This window comes from Halichoerus grypus, chromosome 9, assembly GCF_964656455.1.
Source record: "Halichoerus grypus chromosome 9, mHalGry1.hap1.1, whole genome shotgun sequence".
NCBI classification, from domain to species: domain Eukaryota; kingdom Metazoa; phylum Chordata; class Mammalia; order Carnivora; family Phocidae; genus Halichoerus; species Halichoerus grypus.
In genome coordinates, this window is record NC_135720.1 from 141,970,987 (window position 1) to 141,991,186 (window position 20,200).

The 20,200-nt window shown below is 48.1% G+C and overlaps 5 protein-coding genes across 13 annotated transcripts in view; 3 read left to right on the forward strand and 2 right to left on the reverse strand.

Moving 5' to 3' along the window:
• Nucleotides 1-1,869, forward strand: part of TRIM38 (tripartite motif containing 38) — a 37,982-nt gene extending 36,113 nt beyond the window's left edge. For all 3 annotated transcript variants that reach the window (XR_013441460.1, XR_013441459.1, XR_013441461.1), the window contains one exon: nt 1,640-1,869. The gene's annotated coding sequence lies outside the window, so the exon portion shown is untranslated. The remainder of the gene's footprint in view (nt 1-1,639) is intronic.
• On the reverse strand, nt 78-19,423 carry LOC118548430 (histone H4). Of its 7 annotated transcripts, XM_078055767.1 has the most exons (5): nt 18,116-19,423; nt 11,590-11,750; nt 3,425-3,520; nt 2,424-2,489; nt 78-1,213 (listed from the first exon to the last, which is right to left on the reverse strand). In XM_078055767.1, the coding sequence occupies exon 1, from the start codon at nt 19,347-19,349 to the stop codon at nt 19,038-19,040; it is 312 nt and encodes a 103-aa protein (XP_077911893.1). In that variant the 5' UTR covers nt 19,350-19,423; the 3' UTR covers nt 78-1,213; nt 2,424-2,489; nt 3,425-3,520; nt 11,590-11,750; nt 18,116-19,037. The 7 variants fall into 7 exon arrangements, 1 of the variants encoding a protein (XP_077911893.1); XR_013441467.1 differs by lacking the exon at nt 11,590-11,750 and having other exon boundaries at nt 18,676-19,033; XR_013441464.1 differs by lacking the exon at nt 11,590-11,750 and having other exon boundaries at nt 18,116-19,033.
• On the reverse strand, nt 8,175-8,873 carry H1-1 (H1.1 linker histone, cluster member). The gene has a single exon (XM_078055766.1). It carries the CDS (start codon nt 8,820-8,822, stop codon nt 8,175-8,177), a length of 648 nt encoding a protein of 215 aa, XP_077911892.1. The 5' UTR covers nt 8,823-8,873.
• On the forward strand, nt 11,134-11,673 carry LOC118548404 (histone H3.1). The gene has a single exon (XM_036112332.2). The coding sequence runs from the start codon at nt 11,263-11,265 to the stop codon at nt 11,671-11,673; it is 411 nt and encodes a 136-aa protein (XP_035968225.1). The 5' UTR covers nt 11,134-11,262.
• H4C1 (H4 clustered histone 1) lies at nt 12,460-12,817 on the forward strand. The gene has a single exon (XM_078055768.1). It carries the CDS (start codon nt 12,483-12,485, stop codon nt 12,792-12,794), a length of 312 nt encoding a protein of 103 aa, XP_077911894.1. The 5' UTR covers nt 12,460-12,482; the 3' UTR covers nt 12,795-12,817.
• Nucleotides 19,424-20,200: the final 777 nt, after the last annotated feature.

A 20,200-nucleotide genomic window follows, 5' to 3' on the forward strand; every position in this document is an offset into this window, starting at 1 on the left:
TCAATTTACTGGGCTGCTGCCAAGTGTTTCTGGATAAAAGAGCAGAACACAGAGAAAACAGCGCATAAAAAGTCAAGTCAGGGTAAGTATTGTTTAATGAAATACTTGTTTTGCTTTTGTGTGTCTTTGCTGTGACAAATAGTTCTTACTGAGTGGAATTTTAAAAATAAATGCTTAAAGCCCCAGCCGTCAGACCTTGTAGGAACACTGGGTTTTACACTGAGTGGGAAGGGAAACCATTGGCAGGATGTGAGTCGGGGGACACGAAAGAACACCCTGCCCGCTGTGTTGGGAGCCGACTGAAGAGGACGATACTGGAAATAGGAAGACCAGTTGGGAGGCTGTTGCCATGGGTCCAGGGGAGAAATAAGGAGGTGCAGTGACCATCTGAGGACAGGGGAGAGCCTGTGGGTGCAGTCTGGAGAGAGACTGAACCATTGGTGTTGGACATGCCAGGGTTGGGTTGCCTCCTGGACGTCCGAGGGGCAATGTAAGTTGGCAGATTCTAGAAGCGCGTATGTAGTATTAAATTAACCCAAAGAGAGGTCTGGCCTTTGCCCGTGGCTGCTAGGAGGTGGTCTCTAGGCCCTTGGAGTGTCCTGCCCGGTAAGAGTGTCTTTGTTTACCTGGTGGCCTTGGCCACTGGACAGTCAACAGTATAACTCCTAATGGGAGCTTTGGGCCACACAGGATCTGCTCTTCCTCCAGGGGGGCTGAGGACGGCGGGTCAGCCATGTGAACATCAGTCGTGGAGCTCCAGAACTGTGGGAAAATACATGTCTGTGTAAGGCACCCAGGCCGTGGTGTTTTGTTGGGGGCAGACCAAGCAGATGAGCACACAGTGCAATAGAAAAATGGGCAAGAGATGCCAAAGAAAACCACAGGGAGGTACCGCACATCTGCCACGATGGATAACATTTAAGAAGACTAACATTTTTAATTAAAAAAAATAAACAAAACTAGAAGGATGTGAAACAGGGATTTTCATCTAAATTTTACTCAATATTAGGTTTGTGAGGTTCATCCAGATGTTTATAACTGTGGCTTTAATTTTCATTTTTTGATTCCAGAGCAGGTAAACTGGTACAAGCACTCTGAAAAAGTTTAGGGTTTGACCCAGTGATTTCTGATTCTAGGTTATAAACAACACACGTGTGTCCACGTAGGTGCCGAAACACACGTGCGGGAATGTTCCTGGCGTTGTTTGTAATCCCTGAAAAAGAGAAACAAATGTCAGTCAGCAGTGGAATAGATCCCTAAATTGTGGTATATTCATAAAATGGAAGATTATACAATAAAAATGAGTCACAGTTCTATATAGTGACACAGATGAATCTGTCAAACCTAATTTTCTGAGTAAAAGATACCAGGCACAAAAGACTACCTTTTTTCTGATTTCCATTTTATATGAGATTCAAAAACAGCCAGACTGGATGACTGTGTCAGAGATCAGGATAGTGGGTACATTTAGGGAAGACAGAGGGTTAGTGACTGGGAGCAGGTGTGAGCAGACGGGGAGACTTGGTGGACGTTCTGTTTTTTGGACTTGTATGGTGGTTCAGGACTCTTCACTCTGTGATCATCCAGGGAGCTTTACATTGCTATTTTGTCACGTTTTGTTATGATTTTCTCTTTATAGGTTATGTTTACAGATTTAAAAAGTTTAAAGAAGGTTGGGGCTCATCTAAAGAATATGTCTTCCGCGGGGCGCCTGGGTGGCTCAGTTGGTTAAGCGACTGCCTTCGGCTCAGGTCATGGTCCTGGAGTCCCAGGATCGAGTCCCGCATCGGGCTCCCTGCTCGGCAGGGAGTCTGCTTCTCTCTCTGACCCTCCTCCCTCTCATGCTCTCTGTCTCTCATTCTCTCTCTCTCAAATAAATAAATAAAATCTTTAAAAAAAAAAAAAGAATATGTCTTCCATGAGAAGAGTTTTCAGCATCCAGAATAAACTTTAAAATCTCTGGTTTGCTTTCCGGGTAGGTGTGGGAGTGGCTTACCTGCTACTTACTCTTTTCATCTGTCAGAATCAAAATACTGAATATTTGATGCACAGTCAAGGCGCATGTAGCATATTAGCAGCGTTATAAATAAAAGGATAAAATCAACCCACAGGATTTTGGGGGCAGTTGCTCCTGCCATTGACTGAATCCTGTTTCCAGTGGCCCCTTTCTATGCGGGACATGGGAGAGTGCAGATCTATGGGTCGCTTCCCACGTATCCACTTTAGAGCAGCCAAGCATCGCTAGGTCCTCTAGGGGCAGGGTCTAGGCTTGCACACTTGGACCCTGTGCTCCCTCTGAAGAGTTAGCAAATATGTGAGTGATCCTTTAAAAAACAAAGAAACCTGTGTAAGTGTGGAAGAGGGTGGCTGCTTACAAAACCTATTTCGTCTTCCTCCGAGGCACGGGAATGAGAATACTTTACCTGCCTCCTTATCTGTTTCCTTTGTAGTTAGGATTCCCCATGTGGAAAGGGAAGCATGGTGGCCATCTAAAGAGTTTGGAGGAAAGAATGATTAATTAGTTCAGAGAGGACACCCACTGATTCTAAGATCATAAAACTTATTCCAGTTTCTTCTCACTCATTCGCCTTGAATGTGGCTCGATATAAATGCCCTGAAGATATGATGGGCCCTTTGTAGTTGATGGGGGTGCTGTGACATGAATTCAGAGAGCACAACACTCCCTGCAGAACTTTGCCAGACAGGAACAAACACTAACTGACTTCCAAAGCTTGTCTAGCTCTAAGCATTGCACAGGTCTTTGAAAAGCTAGAATTGTCTTATGATTGCCCTAAAATTGGAAAATAAGAACAGGAAGGGTGGATGATCTTTACCATATTTTGGAAAGGATCATCAATCCTCAATTAAAACAGCATGGTGCTAGTGCTTGGCTAGATGGACTGATGCACAATAGAAAGTCCAGAAATCGACAGCATAGGAATTTTGTATGCCATAAAGACAGCATTTTTTTTTTTTAAATAGGTTTCACGCCCAGTGCAGAGCCCAAGGGTGGGGCCCGAACCCATGACCCTGAGATGAAGACCTGATCTGAAATCCAGAGTTGGACACTCCACCGACTGAGCCCCCCAGGCGCCCCATAGATAGCCCTTCTCATCATTGGGAGTAAAGTGTTGAGACAATGGGATAGTCATTTTTAAAACACCATATACTAGGATAAACTCCAAATAGATCAAAGACTGACATGTTAAAAAAAAAACAAAAACCCAGATGAAAATACAGGTGAATTCCTTTGATTCTTGAAGTGGGAAAGACCCTTCTTAACTTATCAAAGTTAAGAGACAAATGACTATCTGAAAAAACATTTTACAACACCTGGTACAAAGGGCTCAGCTCTCCAATACAGACCCAGAGCTTCTGGAACCAAAATAAACCATTGTTCCTTTACACATGGTATATCACGTACCTGTGGAAAGAGATGGAGAGCTCTGGGTCCCATTACAGCCAAAGATCCAGGACAGACTGCTAAGTGAACAGCGGTAGAGAACTTGTTCACATTATCCTGTGACAGGGCAAGAAAGAAAAGTATATCTATGTTTTGTTTCTATTTGCATAAAGAAACACCGGAAGGGGACCTGAGTGGTCAAGGTCAGTGATGTGGAACTTGACTTCTCAGTGTGTATCTTTTCATGTAATTTGGATTTTTGTATCAAACTATTTATTATAAAATAAAATGAAATAAAATAGATGGTGACCCGTGATAGTCTAGGTCCAATCACATTTCGGTCTTTAGGCATTTGTATTTATTTGTTTTTAAGATTCCATGATGATTATTTTACTGTAAACTGCAGCTCGCAAGGTTGCTTTTTACCCTTTGATAGAGAAATCCCACTCCTGGAAACCCATTCTGAGACACACTTGAAAATGACTGTAGTTTCTGTTAAATAAATTTTTAAGATCCAGCAGGTGACTGGTGAACTAAACAATGGCGCACACCCACTCTCGAATCCTGTGGGTAGTTTCTAGGCCACCATTTTACTGAACAGCCATTTAGTAGTTAATACTTCGAGTTTAACCCAGTTCTATTTTTGTACGCAGAACAATTTTTCCCTTTAGATTTGCATGTACACATTGTCCAAGATCTGAAAAATAGGTTATGGTGTAAAGAAAAGAACAATGTTCTTTTCCTCCCCAATGTTCCCCCTTTTCCTTTGGGCACATAGGGCACAATAAAACCTGCAGCATCAAGATGTGAAACTTGCCCTCCTCTCTTTTTCTCATACATGTGCAATTGTAGGACTTACAGAGCCAAGCTCATTATCTGTCATCAGTATTTTAAAGGGCCCACACTGATCTTCCATCAGTCCTGGAAATCCTTTAACTCCTGTGCTTTGCGCCTCTCTTTTCTTTCCTTTCAAAAATCCCCACAGGCAAGGACAATCAAATCAATTAGTAAATAATAGAATTTGTATGTCACCTGTTACCCACTTGTCTCTGGAAGATCTCTGGGACAATGAGATGGATTTCAAGTCTCTCTACTGTCTTATATAGATGTTAGATCTGATTCTGTGGTCAGAACATCAAAACAGCAGACTCGGGATTGTGAAAGACCATAAGGGAGCATCTTAACCACTGGTTTTCACACTTGATGGTGACCCCACTAAGACACGCATTCTTCTTCGTGACCCAGCACATGCATACATACGCCTAACAACGGAAGTGCCCCCAACCTAAGTTCCAGGAAGCCATAGATACCTCAGGGTGGCACGCTCTAATATGTTCGAATCTCTTCGATTACCGACAAGCCATGAAAAACACTGCTCTAAAGCAACTTTTTTTTTTTTTTTTAAGATTTATTTGACAGAGGAGCACAAGCAGGGGAAGCAGCAGAGGCAGAGGGAGAAGCAGACTCCCCACCAAGCAGGGAGCCCGATGCGGGACTCGATCCCAGGACCCCGGGATCATGACCTGAGCCGAAGGCAGACGCTTAACCGTCTGAACCACCCAGGCGCCCCTCTAATGCAACTTTTAAATTAGCAAACGGAAGCACAAAGAAGTAGAATAGTTACTCAGCTTTATCGATGATGAATGGTCAGGACTAGGTCTCCTCCGCCCTTGATGTTCGATGCCTCAGGAGTCAGTACTTTCCCCTTTATACTCTTCTCTACCTCAGTCATCCCCTTGGCGACCTCACCCAGGTTCATGGCTTTACATGCCATCCATATACCAATGATTCCCAAATTTATAGTTCCACCTTAATTCAACTCCGTCCTCCCCAAACTATTCTCAAAGCTGTCAGTCACCTCCATACTACTTAACCAAGAGACTATTCTCAGGCCTGTACTCAATTCAGTCATTCAATCAGCAGCATTTGAACCCAGTTGCTAATACCCCTCATCCAGTTGGCGATCTCATGGACTCAGAATTTCTGACTCCCCCCTCCTCCAGCTCTACCACAGCACACCTGCTTCTCTCTTAGATGACCGCCTTATAAAAACACATCTTTTTCTAGTTCACTCTTTCAGCCACACTGCGTTTAAAGAAAATCATATATCAATATATTAAAGTCTAAAAGCTACTGAAAAATTTTCTAAAAGTAAAATAAAATTTGAAGGTATCATTTAAAATAATGGAGATGCCAAAAATTAACAAATGTCCTAAAGGACAAACAATAGCTTAATTAAAACCAAGAACTAAAAAAGGATTCCTGCTAAATTATTTAACTTTACTTTGGAAAGTCTCAGCAAATGCAGTACAAAAGAAATAAAATGCTTGGTATTCACATTGAGGAAGACAAAAACAACAACAACAACAACAACATGTTATTTTGCTGATGACTAGGAAAGACTCGAGGGGCTCTATTTTAAAAAGTACCAAGAAGTGGAATTACAGAAATTGGTAAGGTCACTGGATACAACATATCAATACATTTCCTCCTTCCTAGCAGTAAGACCTAAAAAAGGAAATGAGTCCTCTATTCACAGTAGAAACAAGCATACAAATTAACAAACATGACTTATATGGAGAGATCAACAGAAAAGAACACAGAAATCTTATTAAGACTTTAATAACAGGACATACAGTGGGAGAAATGGATGGATTATAAATTGTGTTAGGACAACTGGCCATCTGGGAGAATGTAAACTCAGATTCTAAAAGTGCATAAAATTTTAGATGGATTAGAGACTAAAAAATTTTTAGGAAGCAATTTTTAGAAGAAAACCTAGGCTATTGAATGAATAATGGAGGGGTGGGGTTCAGTTTCTTAACCAAGAAATCTAGAAGCTTTAAAAGATACGTTTCTAACATTTAATATTTGGGATTTTATATAGATCTTTATAACATTTAAATGGAAAATCCACCATAAATAAAATTAGTAAAAAATGCCAAAATTAGAAAACTATCTGCAACAGAGGTGATAAGTAGTTCATTACTATATAAAAAACAGTGGGACAAGAAAAACTGCCCAATGAAAAAGTAAGCAAAGGGATAAGCCTGCATTCTCTCAAGAGTGCATTCAAATGACCAATAAACCTAAAGAAAGGATATACTAGTGACCATGATAATGCACATCAAAGTGACAATGAGAAGTAATTTTACACCCTTTAGACGGGCAAAAATTGGGCCCACACCTTGAGGGGCAGTTATTTTCAGGATACGTCAGCACCAACTGAAATATAAAATTCACTCTAATCTAGCAAGTTCCGTGCTGGAACTCTTGCGCCACAGTCGCCAGTGGTCAGTGGAAACAACGTCAATGCTTATCGCTAGGAACTGGATGAAGAGCTTATGTTACTCCACGTGGACATTAAAAAGAGGTTTTGACTTGAAAGGATTTCCAAAAGGTTTTAAGAAGCAGTTTGTATAAAGTCACCGTTTTGTAAATAGCCCTAACCGAAAACCAGAAGGAGCAATCATGCATGTGTAGGGTAGGGGCTCCTAAGAGACCGAGTTCAAAGCAATCATGACTAGCTAGCTGCACGCCAGCTTAAGGGCCGGGGAACAGAGATGTGAAGTGCCTGTATGGCAGATGTTACCGGAAAGCGGGAGCCCAAGACAGTGGGAAAAAAGATCACCTAAAAAATGGGAAAAAAGAGTATGTAGGGGCACGTGTAAAAATGAGGCTTTACAACCAACTGAGCTGTGTTTAGTAACCCTGGCTCACCATATGGTGTTTTCTCCTCGGAGGTGAAAGAGGTTATTAAAATCTGTATCCTAGAATTAAATTTCAAAAGCCTAAAGGGACTATTCTGCGAAAGTGTCCTTCCCTACTTACTATGGTATAGCGCCACCAGAATTGAAAACCCTGTACGCAAAGAGATACGCTCTAGTTAGGGGCAGAGTGGGTTTTCAAATATTAGCCAATCAGGGCAGCCTTGTTTCCTATAAACACAGAAGCCCGGTAAGGGCTTGGGAGCTTCGGCTCCAAAACTCCGAGGCAGCCAAGCTTCCTTGTCGGGACCACCGCCAGAAACTTGCGCGCAGCCCCCAAGCCGACCCACGCGGAGGCGCCGCGCCAACAAAACCGACCTGCGCTTCCAGAGTTCAGCCTGCGAGGCCTACCTGGTGGGGCTCTTCGAGGACACCAACCTGTGCGCCACCCACGCCAAGCGCGTCACCATCATGCCCAAGGACATCCAGCTGGCGCGCCGCATCCGCGGAGGGTGTGGCCAAGCTTTCGGTTTCACTGGTTACCCCCCAAGCACTTGTCAGGGGAACCCATATCCGGAAAAGGCCGCCTTAAGCACTACTGTCCCGAAAAGAGCAGGGCCCGGCTTCGAACTCAACGGGGGGATGGAACAGCCAGGTGTGCGCGCGGCGCACGCTTCCAGCTGGGGCCGGGGCGGGGCTCCCATCCCTCCCAGTTCCCGGGGATGACTCAGTAGCCCGGGGCGCGGACTTCCGGTTCGGGACAAAATCCCCCAGGTCTTGCCAATACAGTTAACTTAGGCAAGACGAAGCTCGCCAGGCCAGTGGTTCCCGAGCCGCTAAACCGCACCTAGAAAGGTCAGGTCCGCCGGTGGGAACTGGAGCCTCTAAGGAACTGCGGGGTGGGGTAAGGACTGGCTCAGCACCCCCGGCAAGGGAGCCCAGCAGGACAGTGGCAAACCCCGCGTAGGAGCCAGGACGCACGTACTAAAGCTCTTTCCTCCGAAGTATGTTGGTGGCTCTTAAAAGAGCCGTTGGGTTATTGGAATAAGTTCCAACTACAAAGCTTACTTCTTCTTGGGTGCGGCCTTTTTGGGCTTGGCGGCCGTCTTTGGCTTGGTCACCTTCGCCTTGGCCGCCTTGGGCTTCACAGCCTTGGCTTTGGCGGGGCTCTTGGCTACTTTCTTAGGCTTCACAACCTTGGGCTTCTTGGGGCTCTTGGACGACTTCTTGGCCACAGCCGGCTTTTTGGCCTTTTTCGGGGTCTTAACAGCTTTTTTAACAGCTGCCGTGACCTTTTTAGGTTTCTTGGAAGCGCCCGTCACCTTGGCCTTCGCCACCTTCGTGGGGTTGGCCTTGGCTTCCCCGGAGGCCGCCTTCTTGTTGAGCTTGAAGGAGCCCGAGGCGCCGGTGCCCTTGGTCTGCACCAGGGTGCCCTTGCTCACCAGGCTCTTGAGGCCCAGCTTGATGCGGCTGTTGTTCTTCTCCACGTCGTAGCCGGCGGCCGCGAGCGCCTTCTTGAGCGCGGCCAGGGACACGCCGCTGCGCTCCTTGGAGGAGGACACCGCCTGCACGATCAGCTCCGACACGGAGGGGCCCGTGGGCTTCTTTTTGGCGGCAGCCGCAGCCTTGGCCGGCCTCTTGGCTTTCTTGCCAGCCGCGGGCTTCTCGGGGGGAGTGGAGGTGGCCGGCGCGGGCGGCGCGGTCTCAGACATGGTGAGAGCGGAGCGGACCGAGCGAGCTGCGAGGACCTGACTGAGCAGGAAGACGCCGGCGGCCCGGGCGCGGCGTATTTATAGGGCGGGGCCGCGCTGTGATTGGTGCTCGCCGGCGCCCGCCTCTCGCCCCCTAGCGCCCCTGCGCCGCGGCCCTCAGCGCGTCCCCGAGGGGACTGTGCCGCGGCGGCCCTGTCGCCTCGCGCAGCCCGCACTTCTGGGCGGGGAGGGGTCGGGTCCGCAGCCCATTAGCGCCAGACGGTGCCGCTTCCCTTTATAGAACAAGCCTTTTGATTCCGGGGGCGGAGGAAGAGCAGTTTGTAAACGAGGCACCCGGCTAAGACTCCAGGGAGGCGTCGTCAGGGGCACCCGTTCCTAATCGCACTGAGTGTAAAAGGCCGCGCGTCCTGAATGGCCCGGGAGGGAGAGAGGAAAGCGGGCTGTGGGGGGAGGGCGGTGTGCAGGAGTCTGGGACCAGCCCGCAACGCCATTGCCCCGGCGACGCCGAAGCGGGACACGCCTGGTCAAGACCTCCCATGAATTTTGGTCAAAGCAGTAGCGTGGTACACACCGCAACTCGCTGACACGGCGGCGAACACGCCGGCGGCACGTGTGGGAACCGACACACAACGCTCCCGTGAGCGAACGCCCAGTCGGGCCTGCGGTCCGGCGCCCCCGACGCGCCCGGTGCCTCCGCGGCCTCCCACACGCCGCGGGCCGGGCCGACGGGCCAGGGGCTGCTGTTCCCCGGCAGCGCGCCCTCGCTCGGCGGCAGCCCCCAGCCCCGCGCCCCCCCAGGGGCGTTGAAGAGGCGCCGGGCGGACTAAACGCTCCCCTCGCCGGCGCCGTGAGGGGGCGAGAGCGCCTCGGGACGACTGCTCGGTGGCCGTGAGGCGCACTTAAAGGCAGGGACAAGGCTCAAGTGGTTTCACAGCGCGAACCAGACGACGAGAGAACAAGATGCCTCTCCCAGGGCTGCGCCCGGTACCCAGCACGCCCCGTCACAGGCTCGGGCAGTCGCCCGGCGGCCGCAAGGAGGCAGAGACGTCGCCTTCCCGCCCTGCGCTCCTCCAGTTCTCAAACAAGTCCGCGCGGCCTAAGTGACCCGAGCTTCCCGCTTTCCCTCAGACGTCCGAGGGTTTGTTACCGGCCGGCGGCCGGCGATGGGATGTTCCCGCTAACAGCTCCGCCACCCTCGACGACCTCCCGCTTTCCCGAGAGTCGGCGTTTTCAGACGCAGCCCGTAGTTTCTCCCAGTTTGGAGGAGAACAATCGGAGCTGGGCGTTTGAAGGAAGAGTCAATTATAATAACAGGTATACGACCTTCCTGCAAATCTGGAAGCTTTTGTAAGTGAACATCTTCTGAAAGTCAAGCTTTTCCTAGTGTAATAAACGAAGACTCCAATTAAACGTAGCTTTTTGAAAGGGAACACTGGAGTCCGGAATTTCTTAAGGTTCCGGCCTCCTGTGTATCCACTGGATTAAATAGGCTTCAAATAAAATAGGAACGTTCTACCCAAATGAAGGATGCTAGGTTTCTTACTGGCCGGTCAGTACAAAAGTACTCAACCAATGAAAAGGTAGAATCCGGCCTACCTACTCTTAGTACAAAACGGTCACACTTGATGTTTCTAAGCTTGAAAAATTTTAAGAACTATAAGGTTAGGTCTTGGCAATGAGAAGTTTGCCCTTCTCGTGGCTCGGAATCCAGTTGATTGGACCCAGGACACGCCTGCTCCGCAAGGCTCAGAGAGGTCGGTGCTGGAGAATTTAGTCACTGATATTTTACACCTGGCAAAATGTACTCTAGGCATGAGAAAAAATAAGTTCCAGAAAGCTCCAAGTTTAGAAGTCAGCATTACCATTTAACAAATAGGTGTCCGATTACTGGAAATACTTCTGTAGGCGCCGGTGTAATTTTACTAAGGTTGACATTGTCTTGTAGGATGCAAAGGAGTTCCTTCATTTTAGCATTATAAAGGGATCTCATTTTTGAAAAGGTTTTAGAAACTTGTAATACGATATGGGGTTATTGGGGTTATTGAGCAGGGAGTGTAAAGAGTACATTATTGGGGGCAATATTTCTCAAATTTCTCCCCAAGAACTGAAGAAATAATACTTTTGAACTACAACACCAACGAAGTCAATGTTTAGTTTTTTGAAAAGGTAACGTTCAAAGCACTGCATTCAGACTACGAAAATCATTGTGTAAGTCATAGTGAGCTAGTTGTGGAAGAAAAAACCCGAAGAGACGAGGATAACGTGGTAGCCAATGAAACTGCGCCGTTGTTGGAAAGCTAAAAGATGGACCAATCAGAGCCTGTAACCTTATATGTCAGCATTTTTCTCATCCAATCACTTCACCTTACGTACTATAAATACTAGGCAGTCTTCCGAGTAACGTACTCGCGCTAGTGTTTGGTGCGTTTAAGTAGGTGTCATGGCCCGCACGAAGCAGACGGCCCGCAAGTCGACCGGCGGCAAGGCCCCGCGCAAGCAGCTGGCCACCAAGGCGGCCCGCAAGAGCGCGCCGGCCACCGGCGGCGTGAAGAAGCCGCACCGCTACCGACCCGGCACGGTGGCCCTGCGCGAGATCCGGCGCTACCAGAAGTCCACCGAGCTGCTGATCCGCAAGCTGCCGTTCCAGCGGCTGGTGCGCGAGATCGCGCAGGACTTCAAGACCGACCTGCGCTTCCAGAGCTCGGCCGTCATGGCCCTGCAGGAGGCGTGCGAGGCCTACCTGGTGGGGCTCTTCGAGGACACCAACCTGTGCGCCATCCACGCCAAGCGCGTCACCATCATGCCCAAGGACATCCAGCTGGCGCGCCGCATCCGCGGGGAGAGGGCGTAGATGTGATTTCCTGCTTCCGTGCCAGCTTTCAATCCAAAGGCTCTTTTCAGAGCCACCCACGTTTTCAAGTAAAGTGGCTGTAAAAAAACCATCAACTCAGCAGTTTAATATGACTAGCTATGCACTTAGAAACGAAAGGATATGGATTAGCAACACTTTCATGGGTTACAGATGCTTCCTTTTGTCTAAATGTTCCCTGTATATGCGAACAAAATTGGTCCTTTAAAAAGTTAGGAAGTACTGTTAACTTAGGTCCTAAGGAAGAGTCAGTGAGGGTTTCAAGAGGGGCATGAAACAGTTGGCATTTGAAGGGCATTAAATAGGGCCTCTTGAGCATGTTGTAAAACGAACAGGAATAGTATAGTTTCATCAACTCTGTGTTAAAAGTAAAACATCTAAAAGAAACCTGGTTTATCATTAACTATAAACTGCTCAACTTACATTTCTTTGATCTTGATATTTTTGCCATTACTGAAATTATTGCGAAACAAGCCCTTTGCCTTAAGTATTCTATTTAAAATATTTTTGGAATCATACATGAGTTTACCATAAGCCCAGTTCGTTAGAACAACGCAGTCCAGTTAAGGGAGTAAAGACCAATGGTCAAGCTGGGTTCTGACCCACGCCCGCCCTGAGCTCCTGGGGCTTGGAGGCGGGATTAAGGGAGGGGACTGCTGGCGTCACATCTCCCGCCTGCGCTCTTTCCATTCTCTACATCTGCAAGGGGTGGGGTTGGAAGGGACGTCGTTATATAAGGACCAGCTCTCACTTGCTTTGTCACTGGCTGTTGTTTTGCTTTTTAGAAAACCATGTCTGGCCGCGGCAAGGGCGGGAAGGGCCTGGGCAAGGGCGGCGCCAAGCGCCACCGCAAGGTGCTGCGCGACAACATCCAGGGCATCACCAAGCCCGCCATCCGGCGGCTGGCCCGGCGCGGCGGCGTCAAGCGCATCTCCGGCCTCATCTACGAGGAGACCCGCGGGGTGCTCAAGGTGTTCCTGGAGAACGTGATCCGGGACGCCGTCACCTACACGGAGCACGCCAAGCGCAAGACGGTCACGGCCATGGACGTGGTCTACGCGCTCAAGCGCCAGGGCCGCACCCTCTACGGCTTCGGGGGCTAAGCTCTGATTTCGTCACCAGAAAATTGCATTTCATAACCAAAGGCCCTTTTCAGGGCCACCCAACCGTTCAAAAAAAGAGCTGTCTTGATAGACCCTCCGCTGTAGTTAAACTTTCTAATCTAGAGATCCAATGACTGAATCCCGTAAAATTGCAGGATTTTTGGAAGTAAAACTACGAAATCCGTATACACCAAAGGAACTCCCTTAGCTGAACAGTATTTAGCCCGCTCCTCTGTCCCCATTCGCTGCATACGAGTAAGGGAGGAATGATATTCCAATTCAAAAGTGGGGAAGGACCAAATAAGTGGGGAACTTGCAATGATTTCCAGGAACAAAGAGGAACATTGTCCAATCAGAAAGTCCCATCCGTGGTTGTCAACCAATCAGAACTGATGATCTCATGTGCCTTCCCCCCCCCCCCCCCAAACCGCCAGGCGAGCCAGATGGGGGATGGGAAGGCTGGCCAGAAACCCCAAAGCCCTGGGTTAGGAATTTTTAAGATTTATCATTTTGCGGATTATGAAATAGACTCAGACCTGCAAGTGTCCTTCAATCAGGTCCCAAGAACAGTACTGAGGTTTCACCACTAACAGAATGATTTGTCTCCAAAAAATAGTCTCTGGAAATGGGCAGGGGAGAAACCAGATTCAGGCTGCCGGAAAACCCAGGGCACTGGATTCAGGGGAGAGTAACATCTGGTTTATGGGGGGAAGGTGCCTCTTTCATTGTCAGCAGAGCCCGTAGGAGTTCGCCATATTTTCCTTCCTTCACAGAGAAATGGAAATTAGGGCGGCTAATTTTGGGTGAATGTTATGATGTATAAACTATATCTCAATTAAATAGAGCGAGTGCGACAGAGCCCCCAAGCTGTTGCAAGCTCAGTATGTCAGCTTCAGCCGGTGTCTCTCCTAGCTTTTTTGGTCCGCTTTTCCACCTGATAACCGTCCTCCAAGATTTCTGGGGAATGATAAAAGTACCTAGCATGGCTTAATTTAAATTAACACGGGAGAATTCAGAGCCGCATCCTGGACGGCCAGAGGAGCAAAATGGGCCTGGCTGGGAGAGTGGTCATTTTATGTTCTCCTTAGCTGGTGTTAGCTGGTGTTCCTTCAAGAGATATTTACTGACCTCAGGTAATGTGCCAGATACTCTTGTAGGCACTGGGGTACATCTGTGAGCAAATCAGACAGAATTCCCTGTCCTGGATGCAGAGTATATGTAGAGAGGTGTGTGAATACAGATTTTCTATATGGGAGGAGAGGGGTAGTTGCTACAACAATAGACGTGACTAGCTTCTGTGATGGTTGGTCTGGCTTCTTTATTCATAGCCTTGTAGATAGTACTATACCCATTTTAGTCGTGCTCACTGCCCTGGGGGAAAGCCTCTGAGCCTTCCTCAGTCCTAACACTCACGAAGGCCTTGTTCAGAACAAAGATCATGCTGCCTGATTTGCCATTCGGCATCATTCCTCAGATCTAGAGGACAAACTGCCACACTGATTGATTCAGGCAGTGGTAAGTCAGGGAATAGTAGAGAATCAACTCTACTGTGGCAGCACTCTGGTGGGCCTAGGGTCTCGTGTAGAAAATTCATGTGTGCGTTCATTCAACTGATGGGGTTCGGGACATGCTATCTCCTACTATGCCACCTTGGTATATTAAATATGTTAAACTCAAGGAGTTTAAGCTTCAGAAGCAGGAAAATCACCCTGACATCCCCTCCACCCCACGTCACCCCCCACTTCTTCTTTTTCCCTGAAAGCAGAAGATAAATCTTTTATGTGAAATGTACCCTTCTGTACCAGGAGGAAGAAAGACATCCTTACCACCAGAGATGAGGAACTCAGGGCTGAGAAGGCCTTATGAATAAACCTTGTCACTTCTTTACCATTTACTACTTCTAGCCCAAAGTGCTTTGTCTTTTCACGTCTTTAGAAAGGTATTATTTCTTTGTCTAACAGATATAAAAGCTTCCTGCTCTGTTCACTTCCTTGAACCTTATATCTTTGTGGGGCTCCTGTACTTATGTATATAATTAAATTGGATTTTCTCCTGTTAATCTATCTTTTTATTACAGGGAGTTCTCAGTCAAGAATTTAGAAAGGTAGAAGGAGAAATACTTTTCCTCTCCCCACACAACAAACCTTCCTAGACTACCTATTAGCTGTCAGCCCTGTTCTAAGTGCTAGGGACACTTCAGGGACAAAATAAAGTCCCTGCTCTCAAAGAACTGTATTGTAGTTGGGGGACACAGAACAACAATCAGACATATATTGATACACGTGGGGATGCATATGTTATTTTAAAGAATGAGTAGAAAGTGGTGATTATTTTACATAGGGTGGTCAGGAAAGTTCTCTTTCATAAGAAGGTGTTTGGGCAAAGGCCTGAATGAAATGAAGCCTGCAGCCATCCAGGGACAGGTAGTAGAATATGCCACACAAAAACCGCCTCTGACATAAAGATTAAAGGCACCTTGAAAAAACAACAGGTGCTGGAAGGCACAGTGACCTCTCCTTTTTATTCCTGAAAGCAGGTGAGAAATTCCCCATATAGAAGATGTCATCCTGGGGTGCCTGGGTGGCTCAGTCGTTAAGCGTCTGCCTTCGGCTCAGGTCATGATCCCAGGGTCCTGGCATCGAGCCCCGCATCGGGCTCCCTGCTCCGCGGGAAGCCTGCTTCTCCCTCTCCCACTCCCCCTGCTTGTGTTCCCTCTCTCACTCCCCCTGCTTGTGTTCCCTCTCTAGCTGTCTCTCTCCCTGTCAAATAAAAAAAAAAAAAAAAATAGATGTCATCCTTACATGACAAGGAAAATAACATTTTTCTCACCTTGGGTGAGGAGTTGAGGCCAGGAGAAATCTGTACAAACAAACCTTGTAAACTAACCCTTATCTTCCACAATTCACTACCCAAGCCCCAGCCCCCTTGCCTTTTTGTGTTTTCAGCTTACCACTCTTTGTCCAACTCAGTATATAAGTGTTCAACTCTAACTGCTTCTTTGGGTCTTCATTTCCTTATGAGGGTAACTTTGTCATGGAAAACACATTGGTGTACCCCAATATCTATATATATAAATATATATGTATTTACATAAATGTAAAATGAATTGTATGCTTTTCTCCTGTTAACCTGTTTTATGTCAACTTAATTCTTAGGCCTGCCAAAAAAACCCTAAGAGGGCAGAAGTAAAATCCTCCCCTATACCAGGATAAGATACTTCTAGGAAGACAGAAAAATAAGCACAAGGGCTCTGAAACTGGAACATGTTTGGTCTGTTCCACAAACAGAAAAAAAGTCAGTGAAGACAAAGAAATGTGATAGCAAATGAGATCAGAGGGTGGCCAGGGCCCAGAGCATGTAAAGCCATCTAGGTAGGGTGACAAACATCCTGTTTGCCTGAGACTTTCTCCAAGTTTTAGCACTGAAAGTCCCACATTCCCAGAGACCCCTCAAACTCAGGCAAACTGGAATTTTTGGCTACCCTCCTTGTAGGCTGGGATAAAGACACTGGCTTTTATTATGAAGGTGGAAAACCATTGGAATGTTCTGAGGGTGGACATGACATCTTTTGAAATAATCACTCTTGTTGCTGGGTTGAGAAAAAAAACAAGCTATCAAAAGTGAAAACAAAGACTAGTTAGGAGCCATTATGGTCATCTGGACAAAAGGTGATTGTGGCTTGTCCAGGAGTAAGTAGCACAGAATGTAGTGAAAGGTGCTCTGATTGATTTGTAACATAGAGCTGACTGGGTTGGATGAAAGTTGTAAGAGAAAGAGCTCAAACAGGACTGCAAGGTTTCTGAGCTGAGCCCCTGGAAGCCTCCATTTATTGAGGTGGGGAATACTGGAGGAAGAACAGATTTGGTGTGTTTATGTGTTAAGATATCAAATTTGGACAAGTCAAGTTTGAGATGTCCATTAGATACTCGAGTAGATATGTCAAAAATGCAGTTGGATATGTGGCAAGCTTCATTATGAAGCTTGAGGTGGGTGGAAGGAAACTGATGAAAGTATAGGGGTGATTAAAAACTCCCTCCTAAAAACAGCCACTGGGATTGAGAAACATACAGAAGTTGACATAATCATAGGCATTGTCACTACAACCTGACCTGACACTTAGGGCTAGGCCATGGCGTTTTCCTGTTGAGCATAAACCATTTCACAGAACACAGAACATATCAATAGTGAGACCAAGAACAGAGAAGGGGCCCAAGAAGTGAGCCACAGGTACTCTAGAGCACATGCTGGAATAGAGTTTCTCTATTCTTTAATAGGGCTGTACAGCATTCCATTTGTTATGGACTGTTTGTATCCCTCACAAATTCATATATTGAAATTTTAATCCCCTATATGATGGTATTAGGAGTAGTGATTAGGCCATGAGGATGGAGCACTCATGAATGGAATTAATGCCCTTTAGACATAAGAGACTTCAGGAAGCTCTCCGGCCCTTCCCTCTGCCATGTGAGGACACAGCAAGGCAAGTCTATGAACCAGACACTGGGGTCTCACCAGACACCAAATCCTGTCTGAAACTGTCCTGTCTGAATCTGCCAGTACCTTGATCTTGGACTCCCAGCCCTGAGAAATCAGTTTGTTGTTTAAGCCACAGTCTATGGCATTTTCATTATAGCAGCCTGAAGTAAGACACGATTTCATGGATATAGATAATACCCAGTTCCCTTCTAGTGACAATTTACATTCCTACTATTCACATTTCTACTTATTATTTTTATATTATATATTACATAGAATATATACTATATTATATATTATGTATAATACATATTATAGTATGTATTATAATTATTCTACATTATTTACATTTGTTTATTATTACAATGAATTGCAATAGTGGTGTTTAAATTCTTACTGATCTGATCCAGACTCACCATTTATAGGTTGGTGATTCCCCAATTTTCCTCTAAACCAAACCAGACCTCTCACTTGAACTCGAGAATCTTTTCCAACTGCCTATTCAGTATCTTCTTGTGTCAGAGAGACGTTAGCAGAGTAACTTGCTCTCTTAGGCAGCCATCAATATATTCAAGCATTAAATCAAAGATGCTATTCAGTTGTCTGATTTAGTAACTTGAGGACATACTTCAAAACACTTAGTTTTTTTGTTTTGTTTGTTAATTTTGCCTGACAGAGAGCAGAGGGAGCTGCAGGCAGAGGGAGAAGCGGGCTCCAGCTGAGCAGAGCCCGACGCGAGCCGAAGGCAGACACAACCCACTGAGCCACCCAGGCGCCCCTCAAAACATGAGGGGTCACATTTGTGACCATGTGTGAAAGCTTCATTCAAAACCCCCAAACCTTACAATTTGCAGGACGCAGAAGAAAGAGGGAGAGAAGCTGGGCGGAGGGGGCAAGACGGTCACCAGAGAGCCAGCTGTCTCCAAGGAGGGCGCTCCTCCAAGTCGTGCAGGTTGGGCCCCGCCAGAGGCCGCAGGCTTCCGAGCAACCCGAGGCCTGAATCCGAGCAGACCCCATCCGTCTACTCCGAGCCCTGCTTGGCCAGGGGCTTCGGGGCGGCCGGGAGCGCGAGCCCGACAACGGCAATGCCGAGGCACCGTGCAACCCGAGCCCCCGGCTGCAGCCTCCCAGGCTCCCACTGCAGGGCTCCGGCGGCGGCGGCGGGGACGGGAGGCCAGGGCCTGCTCCTCTGACGCCGCTGAGAGCACACCCGGGACCGGACGTTCAGCGTCTCTCCCCGCAGTACAGTTTAGCCCACCGGGCTTCCTGGGAGGCGGGCCGCGGCCCCTCGCAAATACACACGTTATTTACCGACCCGAACCCTCCTAAGCGAACGAGCTGGGCGGCAACACAAGCACTGGCGCCAGCCGAGCGCCTCCTGGCAGGGAGCGTGGCTTGTACTCACTTCCTCCACAGGCGGGAAGCGGCAGGCAGGGCCCTTGCGGGAAGAGCGGCGGCGGTCAGGCCCGCTCCTACCGCGGGAGGCCCGGCGCCTCCCCATTGGCCTTCTCAGAAGGCCCCTACTGCCGATTGGCGCGAAACCCGCACCGCGCGCTGTGCAGCCCGCTCATTGGCTGAGCGAGCATCCGGCGGTCGCGGTGCTGTCAGACTTACGTTTACGACAAAAGCGCAAGTAGTAACAATGTAAAAGCTCCTTCAACCCAACAAAACCCAGACACAAGACGCGTACAGCCCTTTTGGAGAAAAGATGGGCGGCCCTGAAAAGGGCCTTTAGAGAACTTTGGAGAGCAAACGAAAACGAAGCTTTTAGCCCCCGAAGCCGTAGAGGGTGCGGCCCTGGCGCTTGAGCGCGTAGACCACGTCCATGGCCGTGACCGTCTTGCGCTTGGCGTGCTCCGTGTAGGTGACGGCGTCCCGGATCACGTTCTCCAGGAACACCTTGAGCACCCCGCGGGTCTCCTCGTAGATGAGGCCGGAGATGCGCTTGACGCCGCCGCGCCGGGCCAGCCGCCGGATGGCGGGCTTGGTGATGCCCTGGATGTTGTCGCGCAGCACCTTGCGGTGGCGCTTGGCGCCGCCCTTGCCCAGGCCCTTCCCGCCCTTGCCGCGGCCGGACATGACTGTTGGAAGCTCTGTGCGACTTGGACACAGCTGTGGCCCGGCTCGTCCGGCAGGACTAATTATAAGCAGAGGCCGGACCTCGTTGAGAACTGGAAGCGCGGGCGGGAACCGCGGCCCCGCTGCCCCACCCCGGGCTCCGCCCCCTCTGGGCGGAGCTCCAATGACTGTGGGGCGGGGGGCAGGGCGGTTTCCCGCGGAAGCTCTGCATTTCCCTGAGCCCGTTGGTATTTGTATCTGCGGCTCTCTTCCTATGAGAACGTGAGTAGGGGCTTCTAGTTTACAACGAGGTGCTGTCGTTTCTCATTCAGAAGGGAATGATTGTTAGCTGGGAAGGGAACCCTAAGATGCCACCCCAAAAGAGGAGTGTAGGAGTCCAGGACAAACCGTCTCAAAATGGGCCACTTTGGTATGAAGGGTAGCAGAATATGCCACCCCAAAATGTGCCTCTTTGGCATAAAGACTATTTTTGAGCAGATTATTTTTAAGAAATACCAGACGCAGGAAGAATCTCTAAAATCAGAGTAGAACTCTCTTTCTTAAGGGACATGTTACATTTATAAAGGAGATCTCAATCTGTAAGTGTCTCCCTCTCAGTACCAGAAAGAGAAGGATGATTAAATGATGATTAAATCAATTTTGTCCATGGAGAAGGCCCGAACTTAATTCTGCATCACAGCCTTGTTTACCTTTTGCTGGTAACCGATACCCGGCTCCCTGTGCGCTCTCCTCCCACATCAACATCTTTCAGCGGAAGACGGTATTTAAGGCGGTGGCTTGGGCCTTTCCAGGGAGTTTTACTCACTTCTTCAGAGTATCTCTCACGTATACAGGACGTATACATGTTATTA